The following is a 24968-nucleotide window of genomic DNA, read 5'->3' on the forward strand; positions in this document are numbered from 1 at the left end:
AAAAAGGGGCCATAAAACTGTGTGATTAGACAAAAGCACAGCGCAGATTGATTCCGACCGGGTGCTGGTAAGCTTTCTCATTTTTTTTAATGGCCTCCACATTATAAATTGAAAATTGAGGGTGACGAGAATTCGATGAGGTAAAAAGCCCTCACGTGGTAAGCCGTCGGCTCCATTGCGCCGAGATGGATGAAAGGGCGTAAAAATAAATAGGTTTTCTGCAAGTCAATCAGCAGAATGGAAGGGTGTTCGCAACGGAACCGTACCGCACCGAGAACAAGCGTGTTCTAACCGGGTTAGAAGAGTTTAACGACGTTACAGACGGTTGGCTTTGCGGAACGCGTTTACCTGGATCGTCGAACGCGCCAAAGGATTAACAATCACGGCTAGAAATTGCGCATGTTGTCGATCCATTTACTAGAATTACACTTCGGACGAAAGTGTGTTCCGGGTGATCGGTAATCTTATTGCCCACACCCTATTGGTTGTACGTGTCAAACGTTGATTGAGGAAAGGGAAAATTAGGACGTACAGAGTGCCTACAAGGGTGTACTTGTGCTGTGTTTCCCAAGGGTGGTTTTTTTCCGGAAACATTTTTATCTCAATTTTCATCAATAAATGAGGATCGTTGGGATTGAACCATTAATCGTCTGAAAAAGGTGGATACTCAAACCCATTTAAAGTAGTGTTTGCAACGTAAAGAATGCAGTTTTGGTAATAAGTCAGCTAATGATTGAAAGGATCCTCTATACCTAGAGAAAATATGTAATAAAAATAATTAAAAAATAAAATAAAATCTAGAATATATTTCATGAAATATAAGCATTCAATGTAATACCAAGCATCTTCGAAATTAATTAAACACTCAATGTGTTTTCCAATCAATTACTTTAACAAAAACCTACTTTGTTGTGTTTTCAAGGAATCATCATAAATACTAAAAATAATGATTTAAAAAAATATATTATATTGAACATAATAAATTTACACCAGCACGATGAAAATTTGTTCGTCAATCATATTAATTTGTGGAATGAAATGACTATAAAAATAAATTTGGCATACAAGAGAGCTTTGAAAATGCTTTGAAGCAATCTATGTTTCCTGAAAATTTTACTTTATTTCAGATCATCAAATATTACTAGCAGAGACATTGTATTCTTTGACAAGTTTAAGGCTTTCATTTGAAACAAAACTCCCCTGGAACAATCAACCAAGCGAGACTTTAACAAAAACCTACTTTGTTGTGTTTTCAAGGAATCATCATAAATACTAAAAATAATGATTTAAAAAAATATATTATATTGAACATAATAAATTTACACCAGCACGATGAAAATTTGTTGGTGAATCATAATAATTTGCGGAATGAAATGACTACAAAAATAAATTTAGCATACAAGAGAACTATGAAAATACTTTGAAGCAATGTATGTTTTCTGACGATTTTACTTTATTTCAGATCATCAAATATTAATAACAGAGACATTGTATTCTTTGACAAGTTTAAGGCTTTCATTTGAAACAAAACTCCCCTGGAACAATCAACCAAGCGAGAGCATAATATGTATACAACCATTATGAAAAACGAATTCATTAAAGTTGCTCCTTCGAGTCCAGCGACTCGCAGCGACAACGCCGAATTTGGCATGTGTCGACGAACTACTTGCGTTGCTGCATATTGTTCACAGCGCTGCATAATTTGCTGCAAAGGAACCTTAAGTGTCGAAATGTTCCTCACCTCCAATCGATCCCTTCCCTTTCCCGCAGGTACGCCGAACGGGCGTCAAAGAATTCATCATCCCCAGTTTGGTCCAGTGACCGAAAGATGGACCTGCGTCGGGAGAGAAGAGTGGTAAGGCTAGCACGGGGGGGGGGGGGGGGGAAGGGTTTTGGGGAAAATTTATGGATTCAATTAAAAGTTTCCGCAACTATCGTTACCTTGTAATGAGGTTGCGGAACTTTATGCTGAAGTATCACTCCGGCCACCGGTTAGGCGACGACCAACCGGTTCGTCGGTGCTGATTTGCCATCGATTGTTCGCACGTTGAAGGTTGGGTTTCCTCCCGCTAAACCGCAAGTTGGCTAACCCAACTGGGCCGAGTTGGCGAGTGAGGGAACTTGGTCGAATTAATTTATTTCCCGAAACGCCACTAAACAGTCGCTCAATCATGTACAAAGATAAAGTTTCCGATGCACCTGCTCGCCGGTGCCTTGATGTTTGAGGCGTGTCATCGTAAATAATTTATACGCATACATTTTGCAACAACTTTGAGCTAGTGTTTAAATAATTGGTAGCTAACGAGTGCACTTTTACTAGGATAGAGCAAAAGAAAAATATTCTTTACTCGATGAAAGAATTATATATTTGGAAGTACATTTTCAAAAACCTTAAAATATGTGCTACTTTTATCTATTTTATTTTAGGGCTATCATTGAAATTATTAAAATAAAAACGTGCATTTTAAGAATACTGAACTCTTCTGTTCATTATTTATCCTAACAATACTCGCTCTAAACCAAACTCCACAGAGGATAATTAATTTCAAAGGATCATCATTGAACGAAGAATGTCTGGTCTGTCATTATTAATAAAGATTTGAACAACTCCTCAAAATCATGTCTTGCTTTTCTTCCACAAAAAGGATCACGAACATGTATCCCAAATCAATCCGTAATTATAACTTTCCGCAAATGAACGTATCGTACCTACTTAAAAGCATTGTTAAGCCCTCCCCAGACGGTCCCGCCACCCGCGGGTGGTCTCGATAGCCCTCCCAGCATCCACTGTTTAATCAATCCGAAATTATTGTGTCCTCCGTGTATTGTCGGTCAAACAAAATTCCACCGTACCGGCGGGTGGGAGGGAGAAAAGTGTTATGGGAAAACAGACATAAGCTTCGGTGCCAAAAATCCAATGTGCTACCGAAGGGTGGGATGGGGAAATGTTTGCTAACGACGGCTGACGGGTTCTCGTCCGTACACTCGGTCGCAGCCCTTTGCCGCAGCCTCCGACAGCTCACGCCATGCGGAAAATGATAATTTTATCACGCCCGGAAATGAGCCAGATAAACTCGTGATTATGTTTATTCATGGGCTCTTTCCGTCGTGGCTAATTTGAGAGTCTAAGGCTTCCCTGCCCCGAGGGAGGTTTTGTTTTGCTCTTCGGCTTAATCAGGGAGTGCGCAGTTTTTCCGCCTCGAGCCTTTACAATGTTCAAATATACAGATCGATTTTCAAATGAGTTTGAATGATTCATTAAGTCATTGTCTACTGTTTCTCTCTCCGTTTAGATTGACGTAAACGTCATTTGAGTTGGTCTGTTGATTGTTTTAGCCGTAGGATATTTTTTTTAAATATCGCTCATACAATGCAAATAATAATGTTATGAGACAGAAAACGCTGTTGGAGGTAAAATATGCCAGAATGAATTCCAACAAATGACAACATTCCGAGCCCTCTCAATAGACAAACATTGAGGAATTTCCCATTGTCTACGCACCGAAACCGGTGGCGTGCGCCCGAGTCGATCGTTTGTTGTCTCGCCTTCCACCCAGGAGCATCTCTCGGAAAACTAAGGAAGCAAAAAAAAAGGTAATACCACTCCCTCTTCCCTCGCCGTGGCATCTGCTTGTTATTCATGGGGTGTCCGAACGGGTTGACATCATAATGAAAATGTTTTGGTTGAAAAGTTGCTCCGGCCGGAACCGCCGGCCTTCCATTGGCCATCGTCACTCGCCGGCGCCGCATCCTGCCTCATGGTTCGCTTTTTGTTTCAGCTTTTGCCAGTCGGCTTCCGTGGAACGTGATGTCATGCCGATCACTTAACTTAGAAACGCGGACATGGTGTTTTCTTTTATTTTTTTTTCTCTCGCTCTCCACCGCTGCAGCATTGTTCTGCGCTGTGGAAGTGTCGGCTTTAACGATGTCCTACTGACGAAGAATAAATTGCTACAGGGCTGAATGTCATAAGCTTTACTATCTGTTTCATCTCACTGCGCTATAGATTCAACTAAACCAACGCTTTGAGTAGGGATTTCGAATGATTTCACTTTGTGGAAGATAAGAAGTAATAGGGTTATCTAAATAATATATTCATAAAAGGGCTATTAATGCTTAAAGAGATAATGAAATGCAATGGATTGACTTAAATTGTTACACTTTTAGAGATATACTGGATAAATCATACAAATTGTCAAACAAAACAAAACACATGACTAAAAAATATAATTCACGCCTTTCAATTTGGAGCAACTTTCTGCCACTCTTCCATTAACTAACGTAAGCTGAAGCTTTTAACACCTCGTTCAAAAAAATACACTCTCAGCGAAGAAAAGATGAATCTTCCTCCGGCAGAATGGAAGGCTGGCTTTCCAACCCATCCGCCCCAACGCCGCAGTGTTTGATAACTGTCTGGCATGTCTTGCCATAAATCCATCTCGGAGTCATCGCTCTTCCTGGGTGTTCACCCGGCGGAAGTTCGGTCTCGGCGTAGGGCAAACGAAGGCATGGGAGAGGAGCGAAGGGAGGTCGACGGGGAGGGAGGGCAACATCAAGCGACTCCACTTGCGTGCACTTCGGGCAGGCGTTGGTAGAACCAGTTTTTGGCAGCACCGGAAAAGTGGAAACCAGTTTAATTTTACCTGCAAAAGGCCGGGTGGTTTTTTGTGACCTTTTAAGCAACACAGAAAAACATACACACGCACAGACAAGACAAGTAAGAGGAGCCAATGCAAGCAGAATGGCCATCCGACGGAGATGAGTTTTCTTCTAAAGTTTTCCTTTTCCACCTATCTTGCCGGTGTTTTTTCAGGGGCCGTCTTTTGTTAAACGAACTATATGCGAGGGTGGTTGTGGGTGTGTGTGTGTGGGTTTTTCCCCTTAACTCCCTTCACCCGGCCATGATACACTCAACAAAACTATTTTTCGCACACGAAACTCACAAAGGGGTCCGGCTGGCCCTTCGCCGTCTCAAGCGGGTGGGTGGAGGCCCTTTCGGGAACATATTTCTGTCTTTGTTGACACTTCAAATAATTTGGCTTGCGCCAGAGCCTTGGCATTCGAGAGAGTCCCCTCTTTCCACCCTCTCATCGGCCGTCCTTTGCATAGGTTAACAGAGCCCATGAGGACACGAAAGACTGGATGAAGATATGGAAGATTAAAAAAGCACACCAGGATTGCCACTGCTAGCAGCATGTTACTATTTGAAAAAGCTTTCCGTCACCCTTGATATTCCTAGGAAGGGAATTGGGGTGAGAGGGAGGAGAAACTGAGAGTGTGAGAGCATATTTAAAGAGTTTTTCAAATACCATAATCATCCTCTCCAACCACGTCCCGATACCCTGCAATCCGGACCAGTTTCACACGGGACAGTTTGTGACGTTAGCAAAAAGGGGACGTAAAACAGTTCGGTTCAGTTTTCGGCGTTGCTCTCACCCTCATTGTTCACCGACACTCTATTCACAGATGCAATTTTACACTTGAGACGAACGTAATTGTTGACACCGTTTAAGCGGGACGCAAGGTGTCCGTTAGTCATTGCGACGTGAAATAAGAGCGTATGACAATGTTGCAGCTCTTATTAAAACAAGCCCGGACGGGCATGTTTTTCCCTGTATTTATGGGTTTGTTTTAGTAGAAGCTTAAATCACTCACTTTAAGCTGGGTTTCACTAAAAATATGTTATCTAAAAACGTAATCGTTTCGTTAAAATTATTTTTCCTCAATTATAATTGTACTGAACTGATAAAAATTTGATTGAAAATACATTTACCTTTCGGAGTTAAGCGCTCGTTTTGCATATCTGATGCACGACTGTGCCATTTATTTGAACGTAAAAAAGACAACAGTACAAAAATAAAGTGCTCATAAAACCACTACCATTCCGATATTCGAAGAGTTTGTGTTTTTTCACGTGCGGCTGATAATCTTTCAATTTGTGATGCAATTTTATCTACCACCTATCGCTCGGTGCACCCGAGCATCATCAAGCCGTTCCAGAGCAATCCGGATAATCGACCGGAAATTGAAAACTGTACCAGAACTGCTCCCAGCACGAACGCCGGTGCAGCCAAGCCGAACGGAGATGGAAATCTATGCACATTGCACTCGGATGCAGTCCAATAAACGTGAATAATGATGATTGTGTATGGGTTCCGTAACGATTTGCTAGAGTGCCGGTACGTTTGTGGTGTGCGGGGAGATAAGAAGGTTTTGTTTTTAAAAGGATAAAGTTCAGTACTGAAGTACATCCGGTCGAAGTTGAAATGAATTACTTTCGTTGATTATTTCCGAGCAACCAAGCTTAGCTTGTTTTTCGTTTTGTTAATATGCAATCCAATCGATACCCATTTACCTTGTGTTTGAACGATTTTAGATAAAAATAAAATTTGTTAAACGTATATTTTTACATTTTTTTCAATTGTCTATTATTCTTCCCTTTACTTTTCCTTTTATTTATTATTCTACCCTTTACTTGTCTTATATGAAGAAATCACTATACCCTATCGATTTAGAATAACTCTTTGTTCGAGAGTGCTTTATATGCTTTTTCCAACTCTACTCCAGACAACAGTCACGAAAGATCAATATTATGCCACCCAAACAATGTCCAATACCGCGCCTAAGTAAACCGTCCTTGTACTTCGACTCGGAACCATTAAACCGATACCAACAACTTGCCCATCGTTAGGCATTAACTTCTTGTGGAAAGTTTCTGCCTTGGCCCGTTAAAGAAAATTTAAGACCTAAAAGCCCAGCTCGTTGTAGTTACTGCATACCTACTCGCAATGGAAGTAAATGGATAACTCGAATTAATTAGATCCGATGGTTATCGCCGGTGATAATCTTCGTGGTCGGGCAGGCTTTACTTCGGACATGTGCGAACCAAACCGGGGTTTTGCAGTTGGCACACATGCACGTGGTCCTAATGGTTATTGAAGAAGCTGTTACTTCAGCCGGTGGGAAGGACCGGATTCCGGACGGAACAAGCTTTCGGTGCTGACCTCTTTCAGGGTTGGTCTCCGGTGGTTTCTAACACCGCTTCTTCCACGCCCACTGGCCAAGTAACCGGGAAAGAAACCCCCGACCAACCGAGCTAGGTGGAACCCGGTGGGGTTAAGGATGCCGTCAAATTACCATTTCTAAATTAAACAAAAGGTGCCTCCCGTGTCTCTCACCCTCGCGAGCGTCCCCACTTTCGTTCGCTCGATTGCCAATATCTAAATTGAGCATGGCCCAATCGATACTCCAATATCGGGGCTAGGAATGGTTACTTTTTTCTTTCCTTTCTGGCCAAACTTGAAGCCAGCGGAAGAGGAAGGAACGGCGCGAAAACAAACTCCTCCACTCACCGTCGAGGGTGGTAGCGGGTTCACTCCCCCCTGGCCAGTCTCTTTTACGTTTCCTTTCGGAGCCTGAAGTGGAGTGCCGCAAAAAAGTAAATCCCCCACCAACGGAGGCTGAGGAATCGATTCAATGGGCACGGATCATATTCCCACCGGCGTTCGAGCACAAACCGACACTGCCGAGGGATGCCCACCACGTTGGGCAAAGACGTAGCCCCGACCGAGAGAACACGTTTTCGGGACACGTGTTTCGGGCGGTACACCGTGTTACATGATGCGGCGTGATTGGGCTCCCCCGCTGTGGGAGTGATTGCACGGAATGTTTATCGTGATGCCTGTTCGGAAATTTTCCTCCCACCGAGACTGAAGTGATCGAAACGGGCCGCTTTGTTGGAGTTTCGAGAGTTTGACCGAAACATCCTATCGAGTACTTTCTGCTAACGATGCCACCAGACGTTCAGCACAAATGAATGAATGTAAACACGCAGTCTAATTTATGTTGACATTCTTGCGTGAGACATTGCCACACAAAGGATTTCCTATGGCGATGGGAACATGAAATGATCACAATGTCTTTTTTCTTGCGAGTTTTAGGAAATTTCGATTTGGGCGCTTGTTTGTTTTTCTATTTCTATATTTTTGTTGACAAACAATACGAAAAATGCACAGAATCCTTGTAGAGCACAATTTTTAATATAATATGAAATATGTTTTTTTTAAAAGATTTTTTGTACAATTATGTAATGAACCAGGATGATTCGAGTTCTGTAAATAACAAGGAAGTAATTATTTTCAATCACAAAACATTTTTAACAACCAATAAATTCTAAACATTCAACAAACCATCGCACATTAAAGTAAACATGAAATAAATCCATTTCTTTCTTCGAATAAAAACTAAAGCAATAAGCCAATCATGAAACAATAAAACATTTCAAAAATAAGATCGGCCAACTAAAACCGCTCAAAATAAAGTCAGACCTGATTAACCTTTCCTTCTCCTTGGCATGTACTAAGAATGATTTTAAATACACTATTAACACTATGTTTGTGTTTCAATATTATAAATCAAACCAATCATGTATATGAGAACCAATCAGAATATAAAGGATGGAACGACCGAAAAACTTTTCTCTGTTTAAAGATCAGCTATAAGCGTCCTCGGTACTATCTGGCAAACATGTTCCACGCTTTAATAAAATTCCTGCTTGTCAGGAATCTTAATCGATTTCACATTTATTTCTATTATCATTTCCACCCTACTGCCTCATTCGGCACATCCCACCGGGTTTTTTTTTCTTTCATTTCACCCCGCCTGAAGTCACTTTAAGTCGGCCCCGCCAAGAAATCATGAATCGTTCGGCGCAAATCATTTCGAATGGCAACACAAAAGGCCCAATTTCGAAGCCAAATTCATTCGCTCCCTCGAGGGCACTTGGACGGTTGCCGGCGCATTCCACTTCACCGAACACACACACCCAACCACTCCCCCCCACGAACCGGTGTGTGCGATCCGTGGACGTGAAGACGCTCGGCTTGGTGGCCATCGATGGTGGGTGCGAAATGATCGCTCGTAACACAACCTTCCGGACGGTTGATGAGGGCCGGATTGGATTCGATTATTTGTTGAATGCAGCGTCAGGGACTCGGGCCCTCGCATTGGGGGCCGCGCCTGATGATCTCTGAGTGCTCTTGAATGACCTCATTTTGGGGACGGGCAATCAATAGCGCCGAACGTAAGCCCTAGATTTGAATGTTTGTTCAAATGATTTAAACGGAGAGGAAATGGCTGAAATGAGGCTTCGATCATTTTAACACATCGGCCAACTTTTGTCTGATTCCTTTTTTCCTCCATTTCACATTACCAGGAAAGCAAAACTCATTTTATAGTTACTCATGTGTTACTTAAATAAATCTTTTATTTGTATAAGCGTTTTCAAATTGCACCAATCATTTTACCAAATATATAATTATAATTGGCAAAATGGCAGCGTCTCCTTTGAACACAGCTGCTGGTCTGATCGGTGATAGTAATTGTTGTTTGCTTGCAGATAATTTGTGTGCAGTCAATTTCCCTTCAACATCATTTGTCAACAAACAATATGCTGCCTTTTTTCTTCCGTACACGTCCGACAGCACTCTAACCACCCACGTCTTCCGCAAAGCTATAAGATACGTGTTCAGCCCGCCACTCGATCACATACTTCCGGGCCTGCGATAGAACCATCAGAACCAAATCTCCCACCCGCTACGTGCCTACATTAACATAATAATCAATTTCAAATTCCCTCGAGAGCGGGGAAAAACGCGTCGTGTGTTTCGCTTTTCCGGGAACGGACCCGATGTCATGTGCCATTTTTTCTTCCATCCATCGACGGCGGTGAACGGAGAAAAACTGCAGTAGACAAACGTTCCGGCGGCGTTTTATGAATTGATTCAATTTCTGAAATGTCGATCCGTACGGAACGCGCGTGTGAAGTGCATCGCACAAACCAGCTTTCCAGTACGATGATTATGTCCTGCAATTGCCAAATCAATCAAATCCCAAAATACTAGGTCTTGTCTTGCGAACGGAAGGGAACAGCATCCACCGGATGGTGCACATGTGAGCGTCCAATGGTACTTCGTTTCCGTTATACCGATGGCCCCGTCTGGATGTATTTTGCCAGGATCCGTCCGTGTTCGATCCATGCCGTCAGCCTGTCAGCCATCCTAGGGCCACCGTAGATGCTCCAAAACTACAAGCCCGGCAGCCGGAAAACCGGCTCGGATGCTATCACAGCTGCCCGGGAAAAGGTGCATATCGAATATCGAAAGTGCCGCTCACTTCATAAATCTATTATGAACGAGCTTCTATTTCCTCGTTGGGTAAACATCGTCCGGTATTTCACTCCGGCTGCACAGAGTAGCTTCCACCCGGCTACAGGTGTAGTGTACGGAAATTTGAACCCTTATCGATTGAACCATGAGAGTGCGTTGATAAGATGCCAGCACTTTGTATGTGGAGGCTTAGATTTCTTACAAGGTCGATTGTTGTTCGGAAAATTACGGAGGAGAAAGGAGACGGTTCCTAGTTGGAAGCTTTGATTTTGTAAAGTACCTGAAGAGCTTCATTTGAACGTATTAGAGTTTCTAGAATAAGGCGTTACCGAGAAGCTTTTAATAGTTTTCTCACGAGTCAATTGCTTTCCATTACCTGAGGCGCTTATGGTTCTTCTTGGAATTCAAGTTATTAGAAGAGTAAAGTAACATTTTTTAAAAGAAATTAAAAGGATCAAGTAAGGTGTATTTGATTAACTGACATGCAAAATAACCGATTCTCTTATGCAAAAGAGCTTTCATTTGAAATTACTTTTGGATTCATACGTCAAAAACCGATCCACTCAAAACGTTAACAGAATAGCATGATAAAAACACAGTTTTAGTGGAGTGCAATCTATTCTGGATCAATTTAACAAATAACTAAATTTAAAATAGTCATTCTCTTGAAGTTGATTTTGTTTTTTTCCACGACGCAATCATCCATTACAGACGAGAAGTAAAGTTCATCGCTAAGCCATAAATAAAAATATTACATTGTAGTCCATGATTAAGCTTTTCAAAAAAAAAAAAGAAGCCACCCATTGCAATGAACCCCGCACCGGGTGTAACATTTTATGCTCACATGTATATCCACTGGGTTATGGATCAATGCAATCGGTAGTTGCTTGAGCAGCGAAGCTGAACAAACGCGTGCCCACAGCCGCTTCTGCCACTGGCCAGCCTTTTCCATGGGCTTTTGGGCTGTAAAATTTAATCCATCACCGCCGGAGCGATGCAATAGAAATGGATGATAATCGGTTTATATCTAGTGCTTTCGCTCCGCGGTGTTTACGACACGGCGACCCACTTTTCATGCCGAACGGTGCAGCTGCTGCTCGCTTTTTCGGTGATTGACAGCCCGACCGAGCCCGCCGATGGATACGCAATCCAGTGTTTCGAGCGAACGTTCTGATACCGCTGGGCAACGCGAAACTGTGCCTTCAAGCTGACCAGGCGCCTCCATCGGCAGAAGCACTCACAAAAACATGCCACACAAAACACGACACTCTCGCTCAACCGACCCGAATAAAATGCGGCTAAATGAGGTGGGAAAAGGAAGAGCTCACGAGTGATATCTCACCGGACAGAGAAAATGAGCTACCAGGCCTGCTGCGTGAGTTCACGAGATAAACCACTTTAAAAGTTTAGTACAAGCGTTTGGTGAATTGAATTTGTGGAATATTTAGAACAACTGAACAAAATAAATAAGTAACGATGAATTAACAATTTCATTGATTAAGTTTGTAAAAATACATATTTGATAATCGCTTGTTTTCTTCTTCATTCTCTGATTAATTTATTGATTTTGATACCTAGAAATCAGATAGAAATATGACCAATTGACTAGAGATTAATTAGTACCAATGATACAAATGAGAAATATTTACTATCAACACATCGTTAGACGAACATTAAAAATCTCTGTTTAGCTGTTTTTTTCGTCTGCTTTATTTAGGTCACCATTTTTATGGTTCTCGTTGTGTTCTTGTCTTCCTGTGTATTGTTTTTTTTTATTTTAAACGAAAAACATCACTTGAAACACACACCTGGGCAAGCACCATTAAGCACCCACTCGATGTCCCTACCGCAACACTGTCCCGCGCCTTTCTTCTCCAGCTCCTCGGCAGCAAAAACCGTTCTAAGCGTGCAACTTCCGTGTTCGGTTCTCGTTAAACGCGCACGGCCGGGCCGAACCCACTTAAGCTGGCTGCCTTTTTGTTTCATCGAGATTAATTTATGACACCCTAAAGGGCGCTACTCAGATTTTCCCCACCCACCCGGAGGAAGTGGCGCGTTGACGCATGATATTGCTTCAGCTTAGGATCCCGCGACCGAATATGGAAATGGGCCCATTATGGCTGACAGCACCGCGCCTGAGACTTGCTGCCCGGACAGGGAAAAACCCGACACCCGTTGGCGTAATACCGCAAATGGAAAATCAGACGATGTTTTTCCTTTCGTGCTTTTCACTTTCATTTTCATTTTCGTGCACTCCACTAACTGTGTCGGGGGTACATGTAAATCTGGAACCATTTTTCAAACGTTTCTTATGTGAGGACTCCCTTCACCTTTCAGCTGGTTCGTAAAAGTGATTGAAAAAAAGAAAGAAAGAAAGAAAGTAAAGAACAGTCAGGACCACTCAGGGAAGGCTAACGGAAGCCTATAACTAGGATAAAGATTACGTTGAAAGCATTGCGGTTTAGTTGCAGAAATGCAATTTCACACTTGCACAAGTGTTACAACGTGCAGATTTTGTTTCTTTTTTCTAATTGGTTTCCGTTTTGTTTGTTTACTTTAGCTAAAGGCAAGAAGAAGCAACATTTTATTATTTAGTCCAAAGATGAATCTAGTTACTTAGACGTTTTTTACATAATAAGGTATTATTTTCAGATTTACCGAAATTTACAAAGATTTATAGTTATTTACGTAACGGTACAGAATATTTATTTTACAGAAGAAAAACTCCTTGACAAAGCACAATTTAATACAAGCTGATTGGTCCTTCGTTGTTATACAAATATCTACTATTTCAACACATATCACGCTCGCTTTTAAAACAACCCATCTGTGCAATGGTGCTACATTGGAAAGGATTCTAATTAACTTGTTGAAGCTGTGAAGTGTTTCATGGAAACTATAACGTACGATAAATGTCTCGAAAGCCCTCTTTTCCTACAAGCAACCGACAAAAGTTCTCGTGATAGTCACACATATCCAAAACGTTTCACATAGAATCCGACCGCTAGCGAGCGGATTCGGCACCGTTCCAGGAAATGATTAATTTATATATCTTCAATTATGCAGCGCAAACGTTGACATCTAATTTCTCCGAACGGCACTGCCGTTAATTAGATTATAACTTTGTCAAATGTATTCTTGTTCGGTTTCCCCGCCCAAGGCCCTAAATTTTGTGTAAAAAGACGGAACATGCTAGATACGCTAACTTATGGCAAACTATTTCCTTCGCCGTTTACATATCGTTCCGCTGCCGGAGAATAAAGTGATGTTATCTTTAGCCCCTCGGGAAGCGGATGCAATTAGAAACTAAATCGGAACACTAGTACATGCATTGACTTTACCTTCAGTTTTCCTTTACTCACTGCCGTAAGCTATCGTTCCATTGCTGGAAAATATACTTGGAAGTCATAAACACCTGGAAGGGTTAAACACATTTGGATGGCTCATTTTATGTAGATCGAAAACAGCAAATAATTAACCAGCTTGATTTTTAAAACAATCGATCATTAGTCTTTGCTTTTTTCTTAACTTTAGCAATTTCAAAAATTGTTATCTGACGATTATAATAATTTTCGGCGGTTATGTAAGTTTTATCCGTTTATCAATCTTTCAGACATCAAATATTTTTGCTTTCACTTGTTTTTTATTTGTAATCTGACTAACTTCAACGATTTTTGATGAAAAGGAACCACATCTGTATCGTTCATTTCATGCCAGAAGATTTATCTCACCCAGTACAATATGGGATCATCTAGTACTGAGCGCAACAGGATATCATTTTATCAGCCGTACAAAACATTATGCAAGTTTTCGCTCAGATGTCGTTATCCACTATCGTCGACAGGCTGCTGTCCCTGTTGACATACCGTCGGCGTTCGACGCTGTGCAATCGTCGGATCTTACTACGAAGAAGAGAAAAAACGGACACCCCCGTCATGATACACACCAACACCAACACCGCAACGAGCAGGCCTGTTGACGCATCTCCAGCACTGCTGGCGGACTCCACATACTGCATCTGTTGCTGCTTATCAGCCCCAACCAGCCCCCCACGACCAAGCGGCAATGACATGCTACCGAACCACTCCTCTAATCGCTTGGCAAGATTTGTCACCTTGTCGCGGCTCTCCTTGGCCACCTCGAGCGCTTGGTCAACCCGGAACGACTGGGTGTTGATCTTCAGCTCAAGACGCTCCTCGGACAGGCGCTGCTTCTCGAGCGTGAGATTGTTCACACTGTTTATCATCCGCTGCAGCTCTTCAGCTCCTACGGCGGACATGTTGGTGCGATTTGAGAGCAGCGAGAGGCGCATGTCGAGAAGGGACTTGCGGAGTTCGACCAGCGAGCTGTCGAGCGAAATTTGACGCCGCGTTAGGTCAAGAATCGTTCCCTCGAGCTTATCCATCTTGTTGACTGCCGCAGTGTGATCCTTGCTGAATCGCTGTACGTCGTCCAGCACGCTCTGGAGCATGGTCTGTAGGACGTCAGATTCGGAGGCGTTCGCGCCGAGTAGATGCTGCACGGTTGTGTTCCAGTTGCGGATCGGGTTTTTCTCGTCGTAGCAGTAGATGCCTTTAACGTTGGTCTGCTTCTGCACCTCTTCGGTGGTATCACCCTTGATAAGCTTGATCCCGTGCTCGTTACAATACCGCACGATGTTCGTCAAAAACGTGCAGTTCCAGAGATTGTCCACTAGACCGAGCTCAACCAACTCCGGGAACATCGTCTTCAAACTTTTATACTCGATCGACTTCAACCGGTTACCGTCCAGAAAGAGCGTCTTCAGGTGGGTAGATGAGGTTAGAATATCTAGATCAAACTGGTCTAGGTTGTTGTTGGATAAGTCCAGCCATTGCAGTAACTCCTGTTGAGCGAATGTACCATGCTGCAACCCGGTCACATCCGTTCGCTCCAAACGGAGCTGCTCCAGTTTGGTGAGCTTGGCAAAGCTATCGATCGCCAGTGAGCCAAGCTTGTTGTTCGTTAGATCCAATATCTTCAGCGAGCGCATCCAGTTGATCATTTCAATCGATGACAGTGAGTTGTTCTCCAGTTTGAGCGTCTCTATCGACATGTTCGCAGAGCGATCGCCCAAAATTTGCGTGATTTGATTATTGTCCGCCATCAGCGTCTCGATCCATGGAGAAAGGTACAACTCCTCTAGTGAATTGTTACTTACCAGCACCGTTGTCACTCGCGCATTTTGTAAATTCAGCTTTTTAAGTTTGTTGTTACTCAGTGACACGAGCAGCAAGCTACCGGTGTTGAACACGTCGTCGCCTACAACACTGATCCGGTTATCGTGCAGTCGTAAGTACTGTAACTTGGTGTTCGCCTCGAAAGGTTTCCCGTCGATCACCTCTAGCTCGTTTTTGTTGAGGAAAAGATAGCGCAGGGCAACCAAATTCGAGAACAACGCACCATCCAACAGCCGCAACTTGTTGCCCTGCAAATAAAGGATTTGCAACGCAGGCATCGTGTAGAATGCCGTGGGTTCAATGGTGGTGATACGGTTGTTCGATAGATTGAGCGTCACTAGTGCAGAGGCTCCTGAGAACGCGTAGCTTTTCACTTCTTCCAGCGCATTTAGGGATAGGTCGAGCAATTGCAAGAAAGCGGCGTGCTCCATACTGTATCGATTGATCTGCTGGATGTTGCAATTGGATAGGATTGCATTGGTCAAGCCTTGGAATGTATCAAACAACTTTTTTGGCACTTCATCGAATGTAGAATTCAGAAACTTTGCTAATTTCTTGTATTGCCCATATTCACAACTGAACCTGTAGCTCAGTGAAGCGTTGATGTACACATTTGAAAAAGTTGCGTTTTCTCCGTAATATCCAGAATATGATGGATTGTCACACGTGTAAACGTAGCTCTGCGATATCCCCGTGTCTATTGCAGAAATCCTATAAAAGATAAAACCAGACAGTTAGCTTTATGCTGCGCTTAGAGAATTTCTTTCACTAAACTCTGTTTTTTGAAGAGTTCGTTCTTCTTTTGATGCTCACAATAACACAACACCAAGAACGCTGCTGGTTCTCATGGTTAGATACTGCTGCTTGACCTCTCGATGTGACTCCACGGGACAGACTGAACCGTATCACTTCGCCCTTGCTTCCGTTAGCTACATTTCGGAGACCAGCTGCATCTGTCCCTCTGGAGTTTGATAAGAATGTTTGTGCATAAATAGAAATACTGGCAGCGCAAAAACAGCTGAAGAAGAAGAACCACTCACCACTCGATATCCCGGTTTCAAGCCACCCTTATCAGTTTTTTTCTTCCACCAATACGGCTTTACTTGGTTTTTGACAAAAAAAAATCATGTTCATGCAAAAGTCATTATTTGCTTCCATTATTTACTCCTCCAGACTTTATCCATTTAAACCAAACACTAAGCACGCAAGTGATTGATCAAATGTTTTGATTGTCATCACGCTACGTAAAAAATATCCCGCTACGATACGCATAGACAAGCTACTTAACTATTGCTATCAGAAGAAGTTTTTGATGGTTCGTTTCTTTCTCCGTTCTACCAATTGGAAGGTCGAAACTCGTTCACCATCGACGAGGGTCTCATTCATTTTGGTGAAATGTTAGGAAAAACGCCTCGGCAAGGAGAGCATTCTTCCCTGCACCAGCTTAATGGTTGCAAGCTCGTCGAGGTCTGAGCATAAAGAATGGAGTGATGCAGACGAAAGTCCTTGTACTTCTCGTTGGTCTTCCATCGAGAGAACGAAACGATCCTGGGTTTGACCCACTTCATCGACCAGGACATCCAGTAGTCGTAGCTCTCTCGGTGACGGACGATGAGTCCCATCTACATTCAAACTTGGCCATTACCTCATCAAATAAAATGTGTGGCCGTATTTGCCAGTATCCGTTTCCTCGCGGCACTGTGAGAGACGGAAGAATAATCCTCACAGCAATGCCTTGAGGTCTGAGAAGGAGAGTACATGGATTCCTGTTGTTTTGAGTTGTGTCTGTACAGACGCAGACACGTAGCAGCGATCGATGCGCGAGCCCGAACCACATGTGATGTATGAAAACTTAACACTGTTGCCTTTGAGAGTTTCCCTACTATCGCACAAACCTACGGTATCTACGGCATTTTGCAGTGCGGGGCTGAAGTTTCCAACGCTCATTCCATCTTTCGATTTCAACACACAGTTGAAATCTCCAGCTAGAATGACGGGTTCCCGTACATCCCGCCGATAGAAAGGCAATGTTCGAATGAAAACATCCTCCCCCTCGGCCCTGCGCTGGCTTCCGGATGGAGCGTAAATATTGCATAGGGTGGCGGTATTCTCAAACCGAACGCAGATCAAACGTGAGTCTAAGCTGCGCTCGACGTGAGAAAGTTGTAGGCGCTCGCGTATAGCGATCGCTGTCCCCTTCTTGACTTCATCAACGTTTGTCAGTACGTTGAAGCCAGAGATTATCATGTCAGGGTTATATACTTCTTGGAGAAATATAAAACCCACGTAGGCTGTCCGAGTAAAATTGGTCAGTGCGTCAAGTTTGGTTTGATTTGATATTGCTTTCAGGTTAACTGAACCAATATTGAAAATGATATCACTTAAGTCATCCATCATCAAGGCAGTTTCAGACCGAAAGATCGAAAACAGAAAATAATTATCCAGCTTGTAAATGATTTTTAAAACGATTGCTATCCTGTAGCGATCGATCATTATTCATTGCTTCTTTATTAACTTTAGCAATTTCAAAAAAAATGTTATCTAACGATTATCATAATTTTCGGCGGGATGTTCTTCATCTAAGTGTTATCCGTTTATCAATCTTTCAGGCATCATCGTATTTTAGCTTTCACTTTTTATAGTTGTAATTTGATCTACATTTGAAGATTTTTGATGTAGCATATTTGTAGCGTTTATTTCATGCCAGAAGATTTATCTCACCCAGTACAATATGGGATCATCTAGTACTGAGCGCAACAGGATATCATTTTATCAGCCGTACAAAACATTATGCAAGTTTTCGCTCAGATGTCGTTATCCACTATCGTCGACAGGCTGCTGTCCCTGTTGACATACCGTCGGCGTTCGACGCTGTGCAATCGTCGGATCTTACTACGAAGAAGAGAAAAAACGGACACCCCCGTCATGATACACACCAACACCAACACCGCAACGAGCAGGCCTGTTGACGCATCTCCAGCACTGCTGGCGGACTCCACATACTGCATCTGTTGCTGCTTATCAGCCCCAACCAGCCCCCCACGACCAAGCGGCAATGACATGCTACCGAACCACTCCTCTAATCGCTTGGCAAGATTTGTCACCTTGTCGCGGCTCTCCTTGGCCACCTCGAGCGCTTGGTCAACCCGGAACGACTGGGTGTTGATCTTCAGCTCAAGACGCTCCTCGGACAGGCGCTGCTTCTCGAGCGTGAGATTGTTCACACTGTTTATCATCCGCTGCAGCTCTTCAGCTCCTACGGCGGACATGTTGGTGCGATTTGAGAGCAGCGAGAGGCGCATGTCGAGAAGGGACTTGCGGAGTTCGACCAGCGAGCTGTCGAGCGAAATTTGACGCCGCGTTAGGTCAAGAATCGTTCCCTCGAGCTTATCCATCTTGTTGACTGCCGCAGTGTGATCCTTGCTGAATCGCTGTACGTCGTCCAGCACGCTCTGGAGCATGGTCTGTAGGACGTCAGATTCGGAGGCGTTCGCGCCGAGTAGATGCTGCACGGTTGTGTTCCAGTTGCGGATCGGGTTTTTCTCGTCGTAGCAGTAGATGCCTTTAACGTTGGTCTGCTTCTGCACCTCTTCGGTGGTATCACCCTTGATAAGCTTGATCCCGTGCTCGTTACAATACCGCACGATGTTCGTCAAAAACGTGCAGTTCCAGAGATTGTCCACTAGACCGAGCTCAACCAACTCCGGGAACATCGTCTTCAAACTTTTATACTCGATCGACTTCAACCGGTTACCGTCCAGAAAGAGCGTCTTCAGGTGGGTAGATGAGGTTAGAATATCTAGATCAAACTGGTCTAGGTTGTTGTTGGATAAGTCCAGCCATTGCAGTAACTCCTGTTGAGCGAATGTACCATGCTGCAACCCGGTCACATCCGTTCGCTCCAAACGGAGCTGCTCCAGTTTGGTGAGCTTGGCAAAGCTATCGATCGCCAGTGAGCCAAGCTTGTTGTTCGTTAGATCCAATATCTTCAGCGAGCGCATCCAGTTGATCATTTCAATCGATGACAGTGAGTTGTTCTCCAGTTTGAGCGTCTCTATCGACATGTTCGCAGAGCGATCGCCCAAAATTTGCGTGATTTGATTATTGTCCGCCATCAGCGTCTCGATCCATGGAGAAAGGTACAACTCCTCTAGTGAATTGTTACTTACCAGCACCGTTGTCACTCGCGCATTTTGTAAATTCAGCTTTTTAAGTTTGTTGTTACTCAGTGACACGAGCAGCAAGCTACCGGTGTTGAACACGTCGTCGCCTACAACACTGATCCGGTTATCGTGCAGTCGTAAGTACTGTAACTTGGTGTTCGCCTCGAAAGGTTTCCCGTCGATCACCTCTAGCTCGTTTTTGTTGAGGAAAAGATAGCGCAGGGCAACCAAATTCGAGAACAACGCACCATCCAACAGCCGCAACTTGTTGCCCTGCAAATAAAGGATTTGCAACGCAGGCATCGTGTAGAATGCCGTGGGTTCAATGGTGGTGATACGGTTGTTCGATAGATTGAGCGTCACTAGTGCAGAGGCTCCTGAGAACGCGTAGCTTTTCACTTCTTCCAGCGCATTTAGGGATAGGTCGAGCAATTGCAAGAAAGCGGCGTGCTCCATACTGTATCGATTGATCTGCTGGATGTTGCAATTGGATAGGATTGCATTGGTCAAGCCTTGGAATGTATCAAACAACTTTTTTGGCACTTCATCGAATGTAGAATTCAGAAACTTTGCTAATTTCTTGTATTGCCCATATTCACAACTGAACCTGTAGCTCAGTGAAGCGTTGATGTACACATTTGAAAAAGTTGCGTTTTCTCCGTAATATCCAGAATATGATGGATTGTCACACGTGTAAACGTAGCTCTGCGATATCCCCGTGTCTATTGCAGAAATCCTATAAAAGATAAAACCAGACAGTTAGCTTTATGCTGCGCTTAGAGAATTTCTTTCACTAAACTCTGTTTTTTGAAGAGTTCGTTCTTCTTTTGATGCTCACAATAACACAACACCAAGAACGCTGCTGGTTCTCATGGTTAGATACTGCTGCTTGACCTCTCGATGTGACTCCACGGGACAGACTGAACCGTATCACTTCGCCCTTGCTTCCGTTAGCTACATTTCGGAGACCAGCTGCATCTGTCCCTCTGGAGTTTGATAAGAATGTTTGTGCATAAATAGAAATACTGGCAGCGCAAAAACAGCTGAAGAAGAAGAACCACTCACCACTCGATATCCCGGTTTCAAGCCACCCTTATCAGTTTTTTTCTTCCACCAATACGGCTTTACTTGGTTTTTGACAAAAAAAAATCATGTTCATGCAAAAGTCATTATTTGCTTCCATTATTTACTCCTCCAGACTTTATCCATTTAAACCAAACACTAAGCACGCAAGTGATTGATCAAATGTTTTGATTGTCATCACGCTACGTAAAAAATATCCCGCTACGATACGCATAGACAAGCTACTTAACTATTGCTATCAGAAGAAGTTTTTGATGGTTCGTTTCTTTCTCCGTTCTACCAATTGGAAGGTCGAAACTCGTTCACCATCGACGAGGGTCTCATTCATTTTGGTGAAATGTTAGGAAAAACGCCTCGGCAAGGAGAGCATTCTTCCCTGCACCAGCTTAATGGTTGCAAGCTCGTCGAGGTCTGAGCATAAAGAATGGAGTGATGCAGACGAAAGTCCTTGTACTTCTCGTTGGTCTTCCATCGAGAGAACGAAACGATCCTGGGTTTGACCCACTTCATCGACCAGGACATCCAGTAGTCGTAGCTCTCTCGGTGACGGACGATGAGTCCCATCTACATTCAAACTTGGCCATTACCTCATCAAATAAAATGTGTGGCCGTATTTGCCAGTATCCGTTTCCTCGCGGCACTGTGAGAGACGGAAGAATAATCCTCACAGCAATGCCTTGAGGTCTGAGAAGGAGAGTACATGGATTCCTGTTGTTTTGAGTTGTGTCTGTACAGACGCAGACACGTAGCAGCGATCGATGCGCGAGCCCGAACCACATGTGATGTATGAAAACTTAACACTGTTGCCTTTGAGAGTTTCCCTACTATCGCACAAACCTACGGTATCTACGGCATTTTGCAGTGCGGGGCTGAAGTTTCCAACGCTCATTCCATCTTTCGATTTCAACACACAGTTGAAATCTCCAGCTAGAATGACGGGTTCCCGTACATCCCGCCGATAGAAAGGCAATGTTCGAATGAAAACATCCTCCCCCTCGGCCCTGCGCTGGCTTCCGGATGGAGCGTAAATATTGCATAGGGTGGCGGTATTCTCAAACCGAACGCAGATCAAACGTGAGTCTAAGCTGCGCTCGACGTGAGAAAGTTGTAGGCGCTCGCGTATAGCGATCGCTGTCCCCTTCTTGACTTCATCAACGTTTGTCAGTACGTTGAAGCCAGAGATTATCATGTCAGGGTTATATACTTCTTGGAGAAATATAAAACCCACGTAGGCTGTCCGAGTAAAATTGGTCAGTGCGTCAAGTTTGGTTTGATTTGATATTGCTTTCAGGTTAACTGAACCAATATTGAAAATGATATCACTTAAGTCATCCATCATCAAGGCAGTTTCAGACCGAAAGATCGAAAACAGAAAATAATTATCCAGCTTGTAAATGATTTTTAAAACGATTGCTATCCTGTAGCGATCGATCATTATTCATTGCTTCTTTATTAACTTTAGCAATTTCAAAAAAAATGTTATCTAACGATTATCATAATTTTCGGCGGGATGTTCTTCATCTAAGTGTTATCCGTTTATCAATCTTTCAGGCATCATCGTATTTTAGCTTTCACTTTTTATAGTTGTAATTTGATCTACATTTGAAGATTTTTGATGTAGCATATTTGTAGCGTTTATTTCATGCCAGAAGATTTATCTCACCCAGTACAATATGGGATCATCTAGTACTGAGCGCAACAGGATATCATTTTATCAGCCGTACAAAACATTATGCAAGTTTTCGCTCAGATGTCGTTATCCACTATCGTCGACAGGCTGCTGTCCCTGTTGACATACCGTCGGCGTTCGACGCTGTGCAATCGTCGGATCTTACTACGAAGAAGAGAAAAAACGGACACCCCCGTCATGATACACACCAACACCAACACCGCAACGAGCAGGCCTGTTGACGCATCTCCAGCACTGCTGGCGGACTCCACATACTGCATCTGTTGCTGCTTATCAGCCCCAACCAGCCCCCCACGACCAAGCGGCAATGACATGCTACCGAACCACTCCTCTAATCGCTTGGCAAGATTTGTCACCTTGTCGCGGCTCTCCTTGGCCACCTCGAGCGCTTGGTCAACCCGGAACGACTGGGTGTTGATCTTCAGCTCAAGACGCTCCTCGGACAGGCGCTGCTTCTCGAGCGTGAGATTGTTCACACTGTTTATCATCCGCTGCAGCTCTTCAGCTCCTACGGCGGACATGTTGGTGCGATTTGAGAGCAGCGAGAGGCGCATGTCGAGAAGGGACTTGCGGAGTTCGACCAGCGAGCTGTCGAGCGAAATTTGACGCCGCGTTAGGTCAAGAATCGTTCCCTCGAGCTTATCCATCTTGTTGACTGCCGCAGTGTGATCCTTGCTGAATCGCTGTACGTCGTCCAGCACGCTCTGGAGCATGGTCTGTAGGACGTCAGATTCGGAGGCGTTCGCGCCGAGTAGATGCTGCACGGTTGTGTTCCAGTTGCGGATCGGGTTTTTCTCGTCGTAGCAGTAGATGCCTTTAACGTTGGTCTGCTTCTGCACCTCTTCGGTGGTATCACCCTTGATAAGCTTGATCCCGTGCTCGTTACAATACCGCACGATGTTCGTCAAAAACGTGCAGTTCCAGAGATTGTCCACTAGACCGAGCTCAACCAACTCCGGGAACATCGTCTTCAAACTTTTATACTCGATCGACTTCAACCGATTACCGTCCAGAAAGAGCGTCTTCAGGTGGGTAGATGAGGTTAGAATATCTAGATCAAACTGGTCTAGGTTGTTGTTGGATAAGCCCAGCCATTGCAGTAACTCCTGTTGAGCGAATGTACCATGCTGCAACCCGGTCACATCCGTTCGCTCCAAACGGAGCTGCTCCAGTTTGGTGAGCTTGGCAAAGCTATCGATCGCCAGTGAGCCAAGCTTGTTGTTCGTTAGATCCAATATCTTCAGCGAGCGCATCCAGTTGATCATTTCAATCGATGACAGTGAGTTGTTCTCCAGTTTGAGCGTCTCTATCGACATGTTCGCAGAGCGATCGCCCAAAATTTGCGTGATTTGATTATTGTCCGCCATCAGCGTCTCGATCCATGGAGAAAGGTACAGCTCCTCTAGTGAATTGTTACTTACCAGCACCGTTGTCACTCGTGCACTCTGTAAATTCAGCTTTTTAAGTTTATTGTTACTCATTGACACGAGCAGCAAGCTACCGGTGTTGAACACGTCGTCGCCTACAACACTGATCCGGTTATCGTTCAGATGTAAGTACTGTAGCTCGGTGTTCGCCTCGAAAGGTTTCCCGTCGATCACCTCTAGCTCGTTATTGTTGAGGAAAAGATAGCGCAAGTCATCCAATTTCGAGAACAACGCACCATCCAACAGCCGCAACTTGTTGCCCTGCAAATAAAGGATTTGCAACGCAGGCATCGTGTAGAATGCCGTGGGTTCAATGGTGGTGATACGGTTGTTCGATAGATTGAGCGTCACTAGTGCAGAGGCTCCTGAGAACGCGTAGCTTTTCACTTCTTCCAGCGCATTTAGGGATAGGTCGAGCAATTGCAAGAAAGCGGCGTGCTCCATACTGTATCGATTGATCTGCTGGATGTTGCAATCGGATAGCATTGCAATGGTCAAACCTTGGAATGTATCAAACAACTTTTTTGGCACTTCATCGATGGTACAATTCAGAAACTTTGCAAATTTCTTGTCTTGTGCATAATTACAAACAAGTCTGTAACTCAGTGAAGCGTTGATGTATACGTTGTTAAAATAGGCGTCTTCACTGTAGTCGTCATATTCAGAATATGAATGTTCAGTGACACACTTGTATTCGTAGCTCTGCGATATCCCCGTGTCTATTGCAGAAATCCTATAAAATACAAAAACAGATAGTTAGCTTTATGCTTTGCTTCGAAAATCCCTTTCACTAAACTCTTTTCGGAGCGTTAGTTCTTCTTCTGATGCTCACAATAACACAACGTTAAGAACGCTGCTGGTTCTCATGGTTTGTTACTGCTGCTTGACCTCTCGATGTGACTCCACGGGACAGACTGAACAGTAACGCTTCGCCCTCGCTTGAGTAAACTGCATTTCGGAGACCAACTGCATCTGTCGCTCTGGGGTTTGATAAGAATGTTTGTGCATAAATAGAAATACTGTCAGCCTAACAACATCACTCCAGTGTCGATAGTTTGGTTTCAAACCACCCTTATCAGTTTTTTTCTTCCACCAATACGGCTTTACCTGGTTTTTGACAAAAAAATCATGTTCATGCGAAAATCATTTCTTCCTTCCATTATTTACTCCTCCAGACTTTATCCATTTAAACCAAACACTAAACACGCAAGTGATTGATCAAATGTTTTGATTGTCATTAC

The 24968-nt window shown here is 43.7% G+C and overlaps 3 protein-coding genes across 3 annotated transcripts; all 3 read right to left on the minus strand.

Annotated features, from left to right (window-relative positions):
• Window positions 1–13900: 13900 nt before the first annotated feature.
• LOC131261972 (toll-like receptor 6) lies at window positions 13901–16212 on the minus strand. Its single transcript, XM_058263854.1, has 2 exons — window positions 16178–16212; window positions 13901–16075 (listed from the first exon to the last, which is right to left on the minus strand). The coding sequence occupies exons 1-2, from the start codon at window positions 16210–16212 to the stop codon at window positions 13981–13983; spliced, it is 2130 nt and encodes a 709-aa protein (XP_058119837.1). The 3' UTR covers window positions 13901–13980.
• A 1956-nt stretch (window positions 16213–18168) lies between these two features.
• LOC131261974 (carboxypeptidase N subunit 2-like) lies at window positions 18169–19983 on the minus strand. Its single transcript, XM_058263856.1, has one exon. It carries the CDS (start codon window positions 19981–19983, stop codon window positions 18169–18171), a length of 1815 nt encoding a protein of 604 aa, XP_058119839.1.
• A 2373-nt stretch (window positions 19984–22356) lies between these two features.
• Window positions 22357–24171, minus strand: LOC131261980 (carboxypeptidase N subunit 2-like). Its single transcript, XM_058263868.1, has one exon. It carries the CDS (start codon window positions 24169–24171, stop codon window positions 22357–22359), a length of 1815 nt encoding a protein of 604 aa, XP_058119851.1.
• Between the last annotated feature and the right edge of the window lie 797 nt (window positions 24172–24968).

This window comes from Anopheles coustani, chromosome 2 (assembly GCF_943734705.1).
Source record: "Anopheles coustani chromosome 2, idAnoCousDA_361_x.2, whole genome shotgun sequence".
In the NCBI taxonomy this organism is placed as follows: domain Eukaryota; kingdom Metazoa; phylum Arthropoda; class Insecta; order Diptera; family Culicidae; genus Anopheles; species Anopheles coustani.

Bases quoted from the DNA above. Each gene is read 5' to 3' on its own strand.
- LOC131261972 (XM_058263854.1), bottom strand. From the start codon at position 16,212: ATGAGAACCAGCAGCGTTCTTGGTGTTGTGTTATT. The intron at 16,076-16,177 runs GTGAGCATCAAA...TATCTTTTATAG, and splicing joins GTTCTTGGTGTTGTGTTATT to GATTTCTGCAATAGACACGG.
- LOC131261974 (XM_058263856.1), bottom strand. From the start codon at position 19,983: ATGGAGCACGCCGCTTTCTTGCAATTGCTCGACCTATCCCTAAATGCG.
- LOC131261980 (XM_058263868.1), bottom strand. From the start codon at position 24,171: ATGGAGCACGCCGCTTTCTTGCAATTGCTCGACCTATCCCTAAATGCG.